Genomic DNA, 16,237 nt, shown 5'->3' with positions numbered 1-16,237 from the left:
ATCTCAAGGAGAGTCGACGGAGAAGGGATATAAAGCCACTGGCAGGGTAAGACGCTCGCTCCAAAAGATGGACGACAGTATGAGTGAGGGTGAGTTACGAGAGGACTCGGGACTCAGAGCTCAGGACTATGGAGTTGAAAAGGAGAAAGAGAGGAGCTGTCCGATAGGCTTGACTGATGGAGAGGAAAGACCTGTGAGGACACTGGGAAGCGAGACAGAGGGGGAGAGAGAATCCAGAGAAGAGGATCGGTGGGGAGGGGGGATGTAAAGGGTTTATGAAGACCTCTGGAGGGGAGGAAAGACATGCAATGCAGTTACTAACTACGACCCGGGTCCAAGACAGGACAACCTAAGACAAGACCGCGACCATGCAGCTGGAACCCTGACTCTTGAGTGTGACCTGCACAGCACCTTCTCTCGCTCGTAAGGAAGCTAGGACTCTAGGACCCCCCGGTGAGGATGATGAAATGCGAATGGGGGAGGAGCGACCAGGGGTACGGGAAGTGGGAAGTGGGAATGGGGAATGGGGAATTGGGAAACCTGGAACAAGAAGTCTTCCTTCGTACTTCGTACTTCCGTTGCAAAGATCGTCGACGTGACATGAAAGTGGCACTTCTGTACATGATACATCTACGTCGCACGTACACTACTCGGACTGACGTATACCTAGCTTACATACGAGCGATACTTCCACCGCCTCTATCGTAGCTTGGTTGTACAAGTACTCGAATCCACAATTTCGAGTATCTCATTCCAAGGCCAGGGATCCGACTTCATTGACTTTGGCGTGTGGGTGTGTGAGTTCTCCATGGATGATAGATGGATGCATATGGATGCATGGGATAGAGATATCATTCATACTCGACGTCGGCGGCACATAGTAGCTCGTGCTTAGATTGGGGACCAAGAAACTAATGGAGATCCGTTTCCCCATCCATCCACCTCTCCTGAATATTGTATGTTACAATACAGGTACTGTGTACCTCTAAATACCCACTTGGGGTGGGTCAGCACCCGCCTCGCATTTGCAGTTTCTGCTCTGAAGTACGTTGTACTCCGTGTCGAGCACCAGCTTCTGACCCGCGAAGCTACCTATGTACTGTACCCGCTACTGTGCATCTGAGTACGACGTCAGGTCAGGCTACTCAGCACGCAAGGTAAGCTAGGTACCCAGATACATCATTGATCTTACGGTAAACCGCCAGCCAGTGCCCTACCTTATGCGTTAGATCAGAATCTAGGACCGACGCAAGACCCAAGTTAAAACAAATTTAATTACCTTACTTTCGAGTCCGACCTGAAAATAGTCTAGGTATGACACCGGGTCCGTCTGTAAGGAGTAAATTCAAAAATGTCTGTGCGTCTAATACAGCGACTGCATATGCTGCTTTGCCCGTTTTCCCGACAAATTTGCCTTTCCAATACTGAAAGAATGCACGGAGTAATTCACCTATCGCCCCTGGTTTATCACACCCTGCCAAGTACACCGTACGCCGTGCCTTTCACAAAAACTTCCCTCTGCCCGGTGCTCCTCTTCTTCGGATCGTCTACGACATCATTCCCCTTTTATTGGTGGATGTTTAACAGTTTGGCATCGAAGGTCCCCCCGGACCCCCCACTTCGATCGTGTCTCCACTCTTTACTCCCCCACTGCCGAACCAAGGGGCCCGTTTTGGCCATTGCTCCCCCGTTTTCCCCCTCACCGTCACCCCGCATAAACCTAGTCTCCTCGTCCCATTTCCCCGTGGGAGGAGAGCCCTGGCTGAATTGAGGGCATCGTCCACCACGTCGGCCGTGCCAGCCGTCCACTGTCGACAACTGAAGCCGTTGCTGTCTTTTGTCTCGTCGGAGGGACGACGTCCTGAAAGCGGCATCCCCTAGGTTCGAAATATCTCACTCTCTTCCACTGTTCTCTGCCCCCTTTTCTTCTCTGCCTCTTCAATACTAGTGTACTGATTCCAGTGTTACAGCGTACCCTCCGTGCCCCATACTCCCCAAGTGTTCTTCTCCACCATCGCTCGCATTTCCACAGTGATGACTATCAGAGTCTAACCCCTTCCCCTCCGTTTTCCCCAGGCTTTGCTTTTCACCCTATAATCATATCTGGCCTTCGCGTCGCTGGGCCGAGACCTCCACGATAGGTCTCCCATCTGACTCCACACGAATCTACTCGGTTCCCCTCTCCTCCTCCGTCCCTCTTCTCGCGCCCTTGTCTCACCATCTCTAACTCTCTCTATTCAGACTTTTTCGTCGTGCCCATATGCTGTACAACGTAGAACCCTGCCTGGGCGACCCGACCGTGTCGAATAAAACGATAATTACGGGATACGCAGTCCAAGGGATGTCGAAGCTTGTCCGTTGTATCTGTACTTTGATTCGCAGGCTTACATACCCATGTCGCTCCCGCCTGTTTGCCGGCATGGGGTACGGAACGCATGTAATCCATTCAATTCATCAAATCACCATCTTCGGTGCGCTACATAGGCGGTCATCCTACGAATCTCGGTCCCCGAACGCGAACTACCTTAACCTACAACTTACAGAGCAGGCTGAATGGAAGAATTCTGTAACCTGCCCTCGACCCTGCTGCTGTCATTGGCCCAGGGTACCCTGGGCCTGCCTCGAGCGGGTGCGCGGAAAGGACGGTACACCCATGCCGAAGTGAACAGCCGAATGGTGGCTTATTACGCTAGCAGGGGTGCGCGAACTGCCATTTCGCCGAAGAGACGCAAGCCACCAAATCGCCCCAGAAGCCAGAAGCCGAGTCTTGTCAGGCCCAGCCACCGAACCCTCCAATCGCTGGCTTCCCCTCTTGAACGAGTGCCGGGAGCCAGACAGAATGCCTGAATGGCACCGGCATTCTCTGCATCGTCGAACCCTCCCATTGCATGTACTGAATCCGTAAATAGAGAGAACGCGTGTGGTACAGAGCACCAATTCTCCAATATATACTTTACTAGAAATGCCGCAAGAACCTCTGCCTTTTTTTTTTCTCTTTTTGCTTTTTTCCCCTCAAAATGCAGCTGTCTTCTGCTTGTGTCTCACCGGCTGCCCCGCTGCCTCACCCACGATATCGTTGTTGTGGCGCTTCGTACGCGGGCGTAGGCCGCAGTGCCAAGACGGCGAGACACGTGTCGGGAACTTCTAGAAGCGTATTAGCGCCGGTCGAAGGGAAACAAGGATACGAAGGCACTTGAGGCGTTCATTGAACGGGAGAGGTAAATTACCAAGTCCAAGAGTCCAAGATGAAGAACTCTCCGTCTTCTCTTTGTTATCGCCTTCATTTGATCCAAAATCTCACACACGGTCCGTTATAATTATCCCACATATAGCCTCGCTTGCCGTTAACTGTAGAGGGTGGCAGTTAGCGAGCGAGCATGCTTTGGCTGTTGTTATTGGGTGGTGGATGAGTGGGTTAAGAGGGTTTTGTATGCATCCCCCCAATCCTTCGTTCTTCTTCTCCCTACTCCCTAGGATAAGAGACGTTCGGCGATATCTTCTCCCCCGCCCTTCTGGCTGCTAGTTTCGAAGTTCTTCATACTTGGTGGGAACTTTGGGCAATAAACTTGTTACTTTTCCGGAGCGAGTGCCGAGACTAGATACGGACTAACCCACGGATAGTGTTAAGCTTAATGCCAAGCTCGTGATCTGACCAATCAGGTCATCGTCCCTCCAGTCACATTGACAAACGGATATACGAAGTACACAGTACTTAGGCACAGACTTCACTTTCAGTAGCTGTCTGTACCTTGGAAGGACGGGGCAATATGACGTAAGCCGACGAGCTACTTACCATGGCCACTTCTCTCCTTGGTACTCCTGACGGTCTCTGTGTCTATCCGCCATTCCAGTCAATATATGTAAATTACCGCACGGGTAGGGACTGAATCGCGTGCCTACTTGGCTTCAACGCCTCAACTGAACAAAACGGCAACGAGGCCCTTTAAACGACCCATCCCGCTAGCCAAAAAGAGAGTCGAAGAGAAGTAGTCCCGAAATTACGAATACGCAGCATGGATTTTCCAACCTAGCATGAGCAATGCTCTTTTCGCTAGGTTGACCTTGAACAACGCAATGCAAGCGAATGCGCACGAGTCCGAGTTGCCATGTGTTTTGGCGATCAGACCTTTCACTAATGCAACTGCCGCCCTCCCGTAATCGTCGGGATCCGACCCGTTTGTCCCGTCTGTTCTCTCATCTTCGAGAATAGTGGCACTACCCATCAGCCCGATTCTGTCGTGTACAACATGGGAAATAACAGTCGCACAACAAGGAAAACAGAAATCAACGTGCGAGCAAACCTGAGCAAGCCCTGGGCTGAAATATCGCTATCGCTCGAATGCTCATGTGGTTTCACGATGTGCCCCATGGACCCTTGCATGCGCATGAGTCGCACACACAACATGTAATTACACCACCACAACCACTTTGGTACCCAACCCTCTCGACTATGGCGAAACACGCTTCGAAGCATTTGTTCTTCCCTCACCTTTCATTTGGCCGAGTCGGACTACCGGCGACCGTTTCTGCTGCTTATTGCTTCCCGTTGCTTCCAGATACGTTATAGTTCCTCCGGACGTGGCGTCGAGTGGCGTCCAATCGAAGCAATGCCTCGTCGGGGCTCTGCGAAGAAACGGTTAGGAGGAAAATTTAGACGCTTTAGGCCACGTGGGCGCACTGCCCTTCCTTTCCCATCTCCCTAGCGCTGGCCGCTACACAAGCAAAATGGTTTAATCTCCTTGAGATAAGTTACATGACAAAAAGATGTCTTGTTTTGCATTGCTTTGTTTATTTGGTGCAAGTTCCATGCTGGGATCTGGGGTCCGGGGGTATTCGTCTGGGGTTGAAATACGGGGTGGAAGCGGGGCTCCGCTGTGCGGCTGGGGTCCGGGGACGCCGGGGGAGGGGGGTGGAAGACGCGTGAAAGTCATCCACCGCGGAGCCCCTAGGACGAAGGGACATACGACCGCTTCTAAATTTGGGGCCATCTCATTCCTAACCTCGGTTGAGTCGGTCTGGGCGACCGATCATGGAGATGCCGTCTTTCGGGCACTCGGAACTCTGTTCGAGCGCGTTGGACGACTCAAACCTCGTCGTTAGATCAACATCGATGATCGGATCAGCCCTGGAGGAGATGCGCACGATACTCGAGCCATCTCTTAATTATTTTTGTGTCTTCTGTGTCTTTTCTAAGGCTTCTTGGAGTTGAGTTTCGCACTTACATTCACTAGCGGTGGTCTCGTCAGCGTGGCGCCGGTTACCCCCCTCTTGAACCTGTCGAGAAGAGAGAGAATGGCGTGTTCCATCTCGTCATATTCTTTATCCTCAACTGCTTTTTTACCCGAAGCATGAGCTGCTGCCATGTCTATTATGGTTCACGCGACCGACCAGTGACCCTCACTGCCGCGAGTTGAAGCCGTATTCACTTGTCGTCCCTCCAGTACAGTACCCCCATAGTGGTGGCGTGGTCCGGTGTTCCCAATCATCAGAAAACCAGGCGATGCCGCGACCGCATTACCACTAACAGCGTTTACTCGACTCGTTCTGGCTACTTTCCGTCACTTTAGCTTACGAACTATCGTCTTCGGTCACCAAATCGGCAACAGCAACTCAGACATCTGATAACGCGCTTCCCTGGCTCCCTTGTCCTGTGGTTCGTTTTGTTGGAATCACCCTTCCGTCGCTTTTGGCTGGGATACATTCTGGGTTCAAGTGAGTTTGGCACGTCTTATTCGCGACGTCATGTTCAACAGACATGTTTTCCCACAATCCAATATTAGAGATTCTTTGGCTTACGTTGTCGTGGAAACAGACAAACCGTGCCCTCTAACAAGCCTATTCAACGCTCTCACCCAGAACATCTTAACGTCCCAGATCAATCCTACTACGGGTAACTGCATTTATGACTCGGAAATGGCTCCGTCCATTGCGTTTTGAAGAAGATCAATGCTTCTGTCGAGTCCGAAGATGTCTCGTCTTGTCGTGCGCTTTCCGTTACAACCTCATCTCGGTTTTCTGAGTCTTGACCACTGAACCCATCCGTCCCAACATCCAACCAGCATCCAATGTGAGCACGGCTGCACAGGACGGGGAAACAGCCGTGGCTCATTGTCTACGCTGCCATCTAGCATGGCACTTCCTGCATATGAAATGAGTATGGTATTTGCGGGTGTGGCCGCGAATTCATCACAACAATGAAAACATACAAAGACTCCACAGCATTCATACTTATACCTTCATCGCCCCCCGGCCCTCCCCGTGTTAGTTCGGCGACAGCGGGCGAGTGGTTTGTGCTCCGATTCAAGCGGTCTCGTTGAGCCCCATCCAACTACCAAAGTCCGCCAGCTTTCAGACGACCCAATACCCACCGTGGGGAACCGATCGAACTTGGGTTAGCTCTTAGGCCAGCGTTGGAAAATCTGCCTTAGCAAAAGGAAGCGCGCTGACTCTGACCGTCCATGGGCCTAGCATCAGACGATTTTCCCTGGGCCCCTTCCTGTCTACACTTATCCATGAGCGCTAACCAAAATGACTGACTCGTGTCCTCCGGGGTGTCTGGGCTAAATCGCCTTCAAATTGATCATGGCGCCAAGTATCCATATTGTTGATACTTGTTTTCATCTCTCTTTTTTGTTGACAGTTGGCTTCTTGCAAACTTCCATGCGATGAGTTTTTTGGCATCTAAGTTGGCATCAGTGGCGTTCAGTGCGGCGACTTTGCTCTTGGCAGTGACGTCAGGGGAGGACCCTATGATCGTCATCGCAAGTCCTGACTTATCACCATGGACATGGTGTTTGTCAAAGGGACTGTGGACATGCCGAAGGTAACCGTAGGTACCTAACTCGAACGCTTGGCTTTTGTTTACGTCAGCGGGAACTTCTGGAATAATGTACACTACACGTGTACAAGGTGGTCTTCCCAAACCGTCCATCTACCAGCATACGACGTCGTCTGTTCAGTGTAGGTCCACGACTTCTGTTGCTCCGGGAGCATCTGGAAGACTGGAGCCAGATCAACGGCTCGAATTAGCACGACTAGACAGGGTCACAGTCCTTCCTGTGGTCAGTGCCTGTTCGTCGAGTCTCACCACCTCCTCTCGGTCACTAGGACTTTGTTGATTTCGTCCTGTGATATGAAGCCTTTGAACATGGAAGAGGCTATAGTGCACTTGCTCTGATGCTATGGTGAGGGTAAAGTCCGTAAAAAAACCCACTGTGTCCTTCACATTGTTCCCTTCCACGTTAGCGACTCGGAAACCCCGCGGAGCTCTGGAACATTAAATAATATTCAAATAACATATGCCAACCTCCATTGAGCCAGTGCTCCAGAAACGATCGTCCCCTATTCCCCGTTCTCGGGGACGTTCGGGTTCTTCCACTTCGCAAACTCCCTAGCCGACAGCTTCTGCTCAAACATGCGGTCAATTTCGGCCGCTGTGCGTCCCTTCATCTCCGGAACGTAAAGGAAAGACACCGCAGCCGCCAGGACGCACAGCCCAGCGAAGACGAAGCCGGTCTTGCCGCGCAGGTTGCCCTGGTCCGGGTTGAACATGTACGGCAGCACGAGCCCGAACACGGCATAGCCCGCCCCGGACGTAAACCATCCTATCCCCTGCGCCTTCCCGCGCAAGTGCAATGCCGAGGTCTCGGCCGCCACGACCTGGGATGCGGGCCACGCGCCCAGTCCGCAGACTACACTTATCGCAACGAGGCTCGCCGCCGTGTACCTGGCAGTTAAGAGTGCGTCAGTACTTCGTATTACCGGGGAGACGAAAGGAAAGGCGGCCCCTTTCTCTACATCCAAAAGGAGACTTGAAGTCTTACCAAGCAGCCACTGTGCCGCGGAATATGCCCGCAATGCCCGTGCTCGCCCACAGAACGGCCGCGATGGACAGCGTTGTCAAGATCAGCGGCCTCCGTCCAAAGCTGGCCAGGGCGAGGATGCTGAGAATATTCGCTATCAAGCCGCACACGACGCCGATGATAAGGATAAGAACGCTCATATCTGGGCTCAACCCCACGACCTGCAAGAAGTAGCTCCCCTTGGAAAGCAGCGTTAGTCCGAAGAGCTGAGGGAGGGTGTTGGCAAACATAATGATGAAGGTGCGGCGGCGGTTCGGCTTGCGGAAGGAGTCTTGGTAGGTGGCGTTGGCGAGACGCCTCTCGTGCGCGATGTCGGCCCGGATGCGTTCCAGGGTCTGTTCCGGATCTCCGCCGATGCAACCAAGCCTCCTCTGCGCCTTGAGCGCTTGTTCCTCGTGGTTTCGCCGCACCAGGTAGGTCGGGCTCTCGGGGATGATGATGGCCGCGACCAAGGCCAGGGCCGAAAAGGGCCACTGCGACGCGAAGGCCAAGACGTAGCCGTCGGGCCGGTCCATGGAAGCAAAGATGACCAGGGCGCCGATGAGCTGGCCGAGCAGGGTGAAGATGGGGAAGAAGGCCAAGACGGGTCCGCGTAGGTTCGGGGGTAGGATCTCCGACATGTATGTCATGGCCGTGACCATGACTGTGCCGATCGCACCGCCTTGGATGCCCTTGCCGGCCAGGAACATCCCGCGGCGACCGTCGATATCGTTGGGCAGGTTGGATACGAAGCATACGGCCACGCCGACCGCACAGAGGAGAGAACCCATTGCGAGAGATGCCCTTCGGCCGAAGCGGTCCTGAAACTTCCCCCCAAGAAGGGCGCCGACCATCTGCAGACCGGGGGAGATGAAGGCCCAGAGCCCAAACCAAAGCGAGGGGAAGATCCATTCGCCGCCGAGTAGCTCGCCAAAGTCGTGCCTATTTGTGGGTTTGCTTGTTAGATTGCTCTTTTCCGCACATTGGAGAGGAAGGGATCGGAATGAGATTGGTGAGATAAGGACGAGTTGCGTGAATCACTGACTGAAAACTAGGCATGGCCGTAACGGTTCCGATGATGACATAGTCGTAGCCGTACAAGAGGATGGCCGAGGTCATGAAAATGCAGTGCATGACTGCACGCCTGTATTTTTTGAACGACTCCCATAGGGTCAAGTGAGCGTCTTCGTTGGCATGGACAGATGCCTGGAGAGTAGCGACGCGCGAGACGTCGTCACTGCTACCTCTCTCCTTCTCGTGCATGTTGCTGTTGCTGCTTTTCTGTGCGTTAGATGCAACACGCCGACCAGTGATTGGATTTTCTCCTCGTGAGAAAGTCTTGATCAGGACAGACGGTATCAGATGTCGCAGCTGGTTCGCAGTTCAACGCGCAAACAATGTCAACATGTCAACATATCTTCGCGTCCTCGATGTGCTCTTTTTATATGGAGTTGCTCATGTTCGTGTGAGGGTCAGCATCCGAGGAAAAGAGACCACTGTGGAAAGATGGGAAGCTGAAGGATTCGGGCTCTCCGTCTCTCTAATTCTCTTGGTTGCCCCCAGTGAGATTGCACAAGGCTGCCAATGTGTACTTGCAACGTATAGGTATAATTAAGGTATGCACCTTATCTAAAATTAATGTCCTTCCTGCAGGGGGTAATGAGACACGACCAGGCGAGCCCTGGTCATGCATTAATGAAGCTTGTTTGCAAACAGCAACCGCCCTCGAAGCAAGCATGCCATCTTCAATAGATACGAATATTTCGTATTTATCGGAAGCCCAGCGGCTTATGGGTTTTGTATAGGTAATGATGTACCGGGCCGTGATACAGGCTACTTGCCTCTGTCCTTCGAGTATGAAATACTTCTGTAGGATGACCTGCAAAGTATCATCGGTCAGGCGCCCATTGTCAAAGTCGAACTAATATGTATAAGCCAGCCCAAGCGTGTGGATTCACAAGTCTAAGGAAGGTTACGTTGCATTGCAGATCCATCAGGATGCGGTGGGAGGAGGCCAATCAACCTAGCGGCTCCTTTGTCAGGGGTTGCGTACCGTACATAGGGCTTCTGCTTGTTTGTATCGGTATCGGGCGGGGGACAAGTAGGTGTAGAAGATTGATTGCTCGGTGTGCGGTAATATAATCTCGGTAGTTTGGTCTCGGTCTCTGAAAAGAACAGGGGTTTTCATCGTCCGTCCATTGTCCTCGAATTGAAAAGCGGCACAACCATGGTTGCCGAGCGCATTGGTCATAACAGTTGAGCCAACGAGGCAAGTCGGGGGCCGGGTTCGACTTGTCCGTATGTCGACTTGCCAATTGAAGCCAATTGGGACCGAGGCACCATTGTAGGGGTTTAATGAGGAGTCAAAAAGAAGAAATAAAGTACCGACGAGATGGCACGGTAATTAAGTCAAGGCCCGTTCTGAGTCTCTGGATCTGCGGGGAAGAAATGGGGGGTGACAGGGGATCTGCAGCGAGCCGACAGTTTGGGTGGTAGGGTCTGACAGCAACGCCGTCTGTCGTTTGTGTGTCGCACGAGCTTTTCTCCGTACGAGTATTGACTGCTGTGGTCAGTGTGGTGAACTTTGAACTCGACAGCTCAGTTCGAATTACAATGACCACGCTGATTTGCTGATACGGAAATGGGAAAAGATGACGACATTGTGAAGCCCATTCACCAAGAGTCATTCGGACCTTCCTAATACATACGAGGTAGGTGCTCGTCTTGTACGCCCGTGGGTCTTGCCTTCAGGTGAAGCGAATCGTTTGGTCTGGCCTAGCTATGCCTAAGGTACACGTAGTGTAGTTGCGGCAGTTGGAGAAGGAGGCACCCACTCCAAAGCTCCCCACCTGCACCCTTATGGCCATTTGGGTTGTGGGGATACACTGCCCCCACCTAATTCACCCGTTGATAGCGTTTCGTCAGCGCCAGACAGGTGCAACGACTTCTTACTCGGTAGTTTTCTCCAGCCCCGCCGTCGAAATAACATGTGGGAGGAACAGATAGGGATGAAACAAACGGCTGAAAACCCAGTATCCAATCCCCCGGCGTCACGTCAGATAGTCTTGCCCTACTCCCCCCACCGAAACTCCCACTCACCTTCCTCCATTTTGTTATCAATCCCCTCATATGCTTTTCCCTTCCTTTTCTTTTCCCCTTTTTTTTTTCTGCCCCTCCTTCAGCTCATTGTCCCTTGTGTTCCTTAGCCCGTCACATCACCATCATCCCCGCACTTCGTCACCTTGCAACCCCTTTCTGCACTAAACTCACTTACTAGAGCTCGGTGGCTTCAGCCTTTTTTTTTTTTCTATTTTTTTTCCTATTTTTTCCCTACACCCGTCTCCGATCCTCGGTCTTTTGCCATGTCGAGAGTGGACACGATGACTCCAAGGTCGAAGATCCATCTCGGCCCGCTTGGGTAATCCAGGAATGGGAAAGCCGTTCGATTGGTTGAGGCTACTATCGGACTAACAAGTCGTGCTTTGTCTCGATCGACCGCCTTTCTTGTGTCCCATTCCAAATTTCTTCAACCCGCCTCTTCTCTCCTTCAATCTGATTTCTCCATGCTCTATCTCGTGCGCTTCTCTATGATCTCGTCTGTCTCGTCTCACCAATTATCCCACCGGTCCGAGAAAATCATCTCTCCTCCCGTAGAGACACTAGAGATCAAACTTCCGAAGGCTTATCCATCACCATGACGTGTGAAACGCCCTGCGCCGATTGCTCTTCGGCGTGCGCCGAGCGGCCCCTTGTCGACATCGAAGACTACAAGGCCGAGCTGTCCAAGTTGCGCGCTCGGTCTAAGGCGCTGGAAGAACAGTTATCAGAGCTCACCGTCGAATCTTCCGATAGTGGCAAGGGCAAGGGCAAGGGCAAGGGCAAGAGCGAGGGCAAGGGCAAGAGCGAGGGCAAGAGCGAGGGCGAGGGCGAGGGCAAAGGCAGGAGGTTAAGGTCCGCAGAATGGTTCAACCGGACCGACGAACGAGGTCTGCATTTGGTCTATATGGATCGTTACCTCAACTACGGCCTCACCAAGGAAGAACTGTCCTCGAATAAACCCATAATCGGAATCGCCCAATCTGGCTCCGACGTCTCCCCTTGCAACAGGCATCACCTCGAACTGGCCAAGCGCGTACGGGAGGGTATCAGGACGGCCGGTGGCATCGCCCTCGAGTTCCCCACCCATCCCATTCAGGAGACCACGCGCCGACCCACCGCCACCCTTGACCGCAATCTGTCCTACCTCACACTGGTCGAGCTCCTCTACGCTTATCCATTCGATGGCGTCGTGCTGCTGACCGGATGCGATAAGACCACGCCGGCCTGCCTGATGGCCGCCGCCACCATGAACATCCCTGCTATCTGCCTCAACGTCGGGCCCATGCTGAACGGCTCGCTCCAAGGCGAAAGAGTGGGGTCCGGCACTATTATCTGGCGCGCCCGGGACCTGTACACCGCCGGTCAGATCGATGCCGACGAGCTGACCGACATGGTTTGCAGTGGCACCCCATCTCCAGGCCACTGCAATACTATGGGCACTGCTTCCACCATGAACGCCCTCGCCGAGGCCCTGGGAATGGCCCTGCCGGGGTCCGCCGCCATCCCGGCCCCTTACCGCGAGCGCTCCCAGATGGCCTACCACACCGGCCTGCGGATCGTCGACATGGTCCGCGAGGATCTTAAGCCCTCCGACATCATGACCCGCGCCGCCTTCGAGAACGCCATTGTCGTCAACACTGCCATCGGCGGCAGCACCAACGCCCCGATCCACCTCAACGCCGTCGCTAAGCACGTGGGCGTGCCGCTGGACCTCGATGACTGGGACAGGCTGGGCTACGCCATCCCCCTGCTCGTCAACATGCAGCCCGCCGGAGAGATGCTTAGCGAGGACTACTACCGCGCCGGCGGCCTGCTCGCCGTCATGGCCGACCTCCTCGATGCCGGCAAGCTACCCCACCCGGAAGCCGTGACCTGCAACGGCCGCACCATCGGCGACAATGTCCGGGGCAAGCACACCTGGGACCGCCGCACCATCAAGCCGTTCTCCGAACCCATGAAGGAGAACGCCGGCTTTATCCATCTGAAGGGCACGCTGTTCGACTCGGCCATCATGAAGACCTCGGTCATCTCGCCCGCGTTCCGCAAAGAGTTCCTCCAAGATCCGGCCGACCCCAACGCCTTTGAATGTCCCGTGGCCGTATTTGACGGCCCGGAGGACTACCAGGACCGCGTCGAGAAGGCCGCCATCGGCCGCCGCACCATCCTCATCATGCGCGGCGTAGGGCCCCTGGGGTATCCCGGAGCCGCCGAGGTCGTCAACATGCACGCGCCTAGCCACCTCCTCAAGCGAGGGGTGCGGGACCTCCCCTGCATCGGCGACGGTCGCCAGTCCGGCACCTCGGGCTCGCCTTCCATCCTCAACGCCACCCCCGAAGCGGCCGACGGGGGGAACCTCGCCCTCGTCCGCGACGGCGATAGGGTGAGGGTTGACCTCGACAAGCGGAGAGTCGACATCCTCCTTCCCGAGAACGAGCTCAAGGCCCGGCGGAAGGAGCTGGAGGCCAAGGGAGGCTACCAAATCCCTCCGAGTCACACCCCTTGGCAGGACATCTTCCGCAGGGAGGTCGGTGGGTTGAGCGAGGGCATGGTTTTGAAAAGAGCTGTGCAGTTCCAGAGGGTGGCTCAGAACTTTCCCGCTCCGAGAGATAATCATTAGGCTTGTTTCTGTTCGAGTATGGCACTGCACTGGGTTGGGTTGGGTTGGGTTGGGTTGGTTAGGCTGGAGTTTTTTCTTCTTTTTTTCTTTTTCGTTTTCGTTTCTTTTTCGTTTCTTTTTTTTTTCTTTTCTTTTTTTCTTCTAGAAAATAGGACGGATACGGACGGGGATGGGAACGAGCAAGGGATCTTGGGTGGCTAGAAGCGGTGTCTGCCGAGTCGATTTAGAATAATTTTCTTGGGTTGTCTCCTGGTTTCTCTACCTTAAGATACCTACATCATTGTCGTGGCCAGAAAATAGAATACGTACTACTGATTGTCACCCAAATACTTCCTGTAGGGTCGAGGAGAGATGTTTACGCCATGGTCTCACCCACCGGCAGGAGCTCAATTTCTCATGCGCAAATCATCTTGAAAGCAGACGATACAAGACAACGAGAATGTCAAGAGCATAAGATTAAAAGTCTAGCCCGAGCTTTCACACAACCCAGGGTATATCTATCTCTAGAGCGAAAAAAACCGCCTGTTGTACAAAGTACACGCACGTACGTCCCTGGTTGGCCTACAGAGCCCCCCCGACGAGACTCACAATCCACATAGCAATCCTGACCTTAAGACCGACCCTTCTCTCATTGGTGGCAAAGTCATCCCTCGTCACCGGCTTCGCATACTCCTGCAACCAAGCCTGCTCCTGTCCCAAGCGCTCCTTGAGCTTCTCGTTCCGCGTGAGCACCAGGGCCCCGACCTCGAGGTCGTGCGAGTAGCTGCGGCGCGTGTAGTTGGAGCTCCCCACGAGGGTCAGGGCCGGGTGGGCCTCGCCGGGGAGGGTGACCCAGAGGCCCTTGGCGTGGTAGGTCCAGCCGCCGGGGTGGCCGACGGTGCCGCGGCGCCATTCCTTCAGGGCGATGGCGCGGTCGCGGCCGGTCTGGTGGACGGCGCGCAGGAAGCGGCGGGCGAGGAGGGTGTAGGCGCCTGGGAGGAGGCCGGAGACGCCGGGGGATTGGTAGAAGCCGTTGGCGTGCGGGGAGGCGGTGATGACGACGTTGTGGGACGAGGCGGTGGAGAGGAGGAGTTTGGTGAGCGAGGGGGCTGGGTTGAAGTAGCCGGCTGTGAAGGTCCAGGAGGAGCCGGCGAAGGTGGGGGAGGCGAGGGTGCGTAGGACGTGGGTGACGGCGGGGAGCTCGGTGGAGGTGTCCGGGTTCATGAGCTGAGACATTTGCGCGAGCATGTAGACCCTCGTGTCTGCATCGGATTCCTTGCTGTCGGGTGTGTTTCGCGGGGGGGGTTGTTTGGAAGGCGGCGCGATCAAGGCGCCTATGGCGGATGTGGTCTTGCCGACGAACTGTCTTGGATGCTCTAGCGGAGACGGTGCCAGGTTCGACTTGGGCCAGGTGAAAGTGAATCCGGACTTGTCTTTGGATGGTTGGACGAGAAAGCTGAAGGACGCGACACCTCGGTGGATGTTCCAGAAATAGTCGGTTACTTCCTTGGATGAGAAGAGGTGGTACCGATCTTGACGGTTCGTGAAGTAATCCGTCGACAGGTTCGCTCTATATGCGTGGTTAGAAGGGAAGGCCCATGCCCGTCTTTTGTCTCGACGGCGGCGAGAGGGAAAAGAAGAGGAGCAAGAGTCGTCCGTACCCAGAGAGGATGATCTCATCGTCGACACCGTACAGCTTCATGTGCTGAAGACCCCATCCCTCGTTGATGCGACGAGGGATGTACTGTTTTCGTATACCCGTCAAGTTGGGGGTGTGGTACATGCGGATTTCGACTCGGTCGGGGCCAAACTCCTCGACCAGGGGAGCAAGCAACGACGCGCAACTCGGGTTGGGGGCTTCGCGCGTGCCTCGGAGGGCATCTGTGATGATGTGCAACTCGAGATTGGGGTTCTGTCGCAGTGCGTCTTGTAGCGTCGCAATCTAAGCTCACTCAGTCTTGTTGTCCAGGCTTCTCCCACTGACGGCAATCGTGTTGATTTTGGTCATACCAGCTCCTTCTCGGTCTTGCCGATGTACAAGGTCGAAAGGAAGATGCGTTTTCGGGCATTTCGTATCCTTTCCTGTTGCCAGTCAGACAGCGTGCTCTTCCGAAGCAGGAGAAGATCCCTTCTCGGTCATCTCCCGGCAGTCGGCGTACCTTGAGCGTCTCGTAGAAATCCGTTGGAGAACGAATGATGTGAATCTGGGACCCGTGAATATCAAACGAAGGCGCAATCCGGTCAAGCTCGCTCGTGAAGGGCGCGAGGACACCGATTTGGCTACCTGTCGATGCACTCGCCGCAGGTGTCGAAGACGAAGACGGCGTCGCGTATCGGCGACATTGCGGCAGCTGCGCCAACGAAGGTCGACTCCTAATCGCGGATGTTCGGAGTTTGGGGGCGCACCGACATGCTCCCCTTACGATCATGTCTACAGAGAAAACGCAGGACCGAGTCGAGTCCCAAGAAACACTGCACAGTAACTGCAAGTTGACAAAGGACCTGGGGGCAGGACGAAAAGTGCCAATCAATTCCGATATCGATATGTACCTTAATTAACTCTTCTGCATTAAGAAATCTGAGCTCAACCATTGGCTAGAGATTTTGGCACGGCGATACGTTTTCCCGGGAGGTGTGATTACGTGATCACCCGGTCACCATCGTGAAGTTCCCGAGCCTCGAGTTCGAGATTCGATTCAAC

The 16,237-nt window shown here is 54.3% G+C and overlaps 5 protein-coding genes across 5 annotated transcripts; 2 read left to right on the top strand and 3 right to left on the bottom strand.

Moving 5' to 3' along the window:
* Positions 1-67: 67 nt before the first annotated feature.
* Positions 68-2,816, top strand: SODALDRAFT_358849 (hypothetical protein; the record flags this gene model as incomplete). The annotated part of the gene is made up of 13 exons (XM_028614129.1): positions 68-193; positions 344-423; positions 483-641; positions 745-793; positions 909-956; positions 1,012-1,044; positions 1,125-1,157; positions 1,588-1,832; positions 1,971-2,031; positions 2,142-2,272; positions 2,383-2,505; positions 2,605-2,645; positions 2,725-2,816. The coding sequence occupies 13 exons, from the start codon at positions 68-70 to the stop codon at positions 2,814-2,816; spliced, it is 1,221 nt and encodes a 406-aa protein (XP_028466809.1).
* A 703-nt stretch (positions 2,817-3,519) lies between these two features.
* SODALDRAFT_358848 (hypothetical protein) lies at positions 3,520-5,306 on the bottom strand (the record flags this gene model as incomplete). The annotated part of the gene is made up of 10 exons (XM_028614128.1): positions 3,520-3,551; positions 3,654-3,670; positions 3,794-3,829; positions 3,901-3,913; positions 4,028-4,233; positions 4,302-4,374; positions 4,490-4,623; positions 4,759-4,945; positions 5,001-5,082; positions 5,223-5,306. The coding sequence occupies 10 exons, from the start codon at positions 5,304-5,306 to the stop codon at positions 3,520-3,522; spliced, it is 864 nt and encodes a 287-aa protein (XP_028466808.1).
* A 1,860-nt stretch (positions 5,307-7,166) lies between these two features.
* Positions 7,167-9,311, bottom strand: SODALDRAFT_350265 (MFS general substrate transporter). The gene is made up of 3 exons (XM_028613467.1): positions 8,887-9,311; positions 7,824-8,783; positions 7,167-7,726 (listed from the first exon to the last, which is right to left on the bottom strand). The coding sequence occupies exons 1-3, from the start codon at positions 9,102-9,104 to the stop codon at positions 7,342-7,344; spliced, it is 1,563 nt and encodes a 520-aa protein (XP_028466807.1). The 5' UTR covers positions 9,105-9,311; the 3' UTR covers positions 7,167-7,341.
* Positions 9,312-11,178: 1,867 nt separating this feature from the next.
* Positions 11,179-13,873, top strand: SODALDRAFT_332441 (dihydroxy-acid dehydratase). The gene has a single exon (XM_028611710.1). The coding sequence runs from the start codon at positions 11,536-11,538 to the stop codon at positions 13,555-13,557; it is 2,022 nt and encodes a 673-aa protein (XP_028466806.1). The 5' UTR covers positions 11,179-11,535; the 3' UTR covers positions 13,558-13,873.
* SODALDRAFT_332440 (hypothetical protein) lies at positions 13,714-15,999 on the bottom strand. Its single transcript, XM_028611709.1, has 4 exons — positions 15,696-15,999; positions 15,547-15,618; positions 15,198-15,478; positions 13,714-15,106 (listed from the first exon to the last, which is right to left on the bottom strand). Exons 1-4 carry the CDS (start codon positions 15,963-15,965, stop codon positions 14,119-14,121), a joined length of 1,611 nt encoding a protein of 536 aa, XP_028466805.1. The 5' UTR covers positions 15,966-15,999; the 3' UTR covers positions 13,714-14,118.
* Positions 16,000-16,237: the final 238 nt, after the last annotated feature.

Source organism: Sodiomyces alkalinus (genome assembly GCF_003711515.1).
Source record: "Sodiomyces alkalinus F11 unplaced genomic scaffold SODALscaffold_4, whole genome shotgun sequence".
Taxonomy (NCBI): Eukaryota; Fungi; Ascomycota; class Sordariomycetes; order Glomerellales; family Plectosphaerellaceae; genus Sodiomyces; species Sodiomyces alkalinus.
The sequence above is the reverse complement of the archived record's forward strand: the minus strand, read 5'-3'. Positions and strand labels throughout refer to the sequence as shown.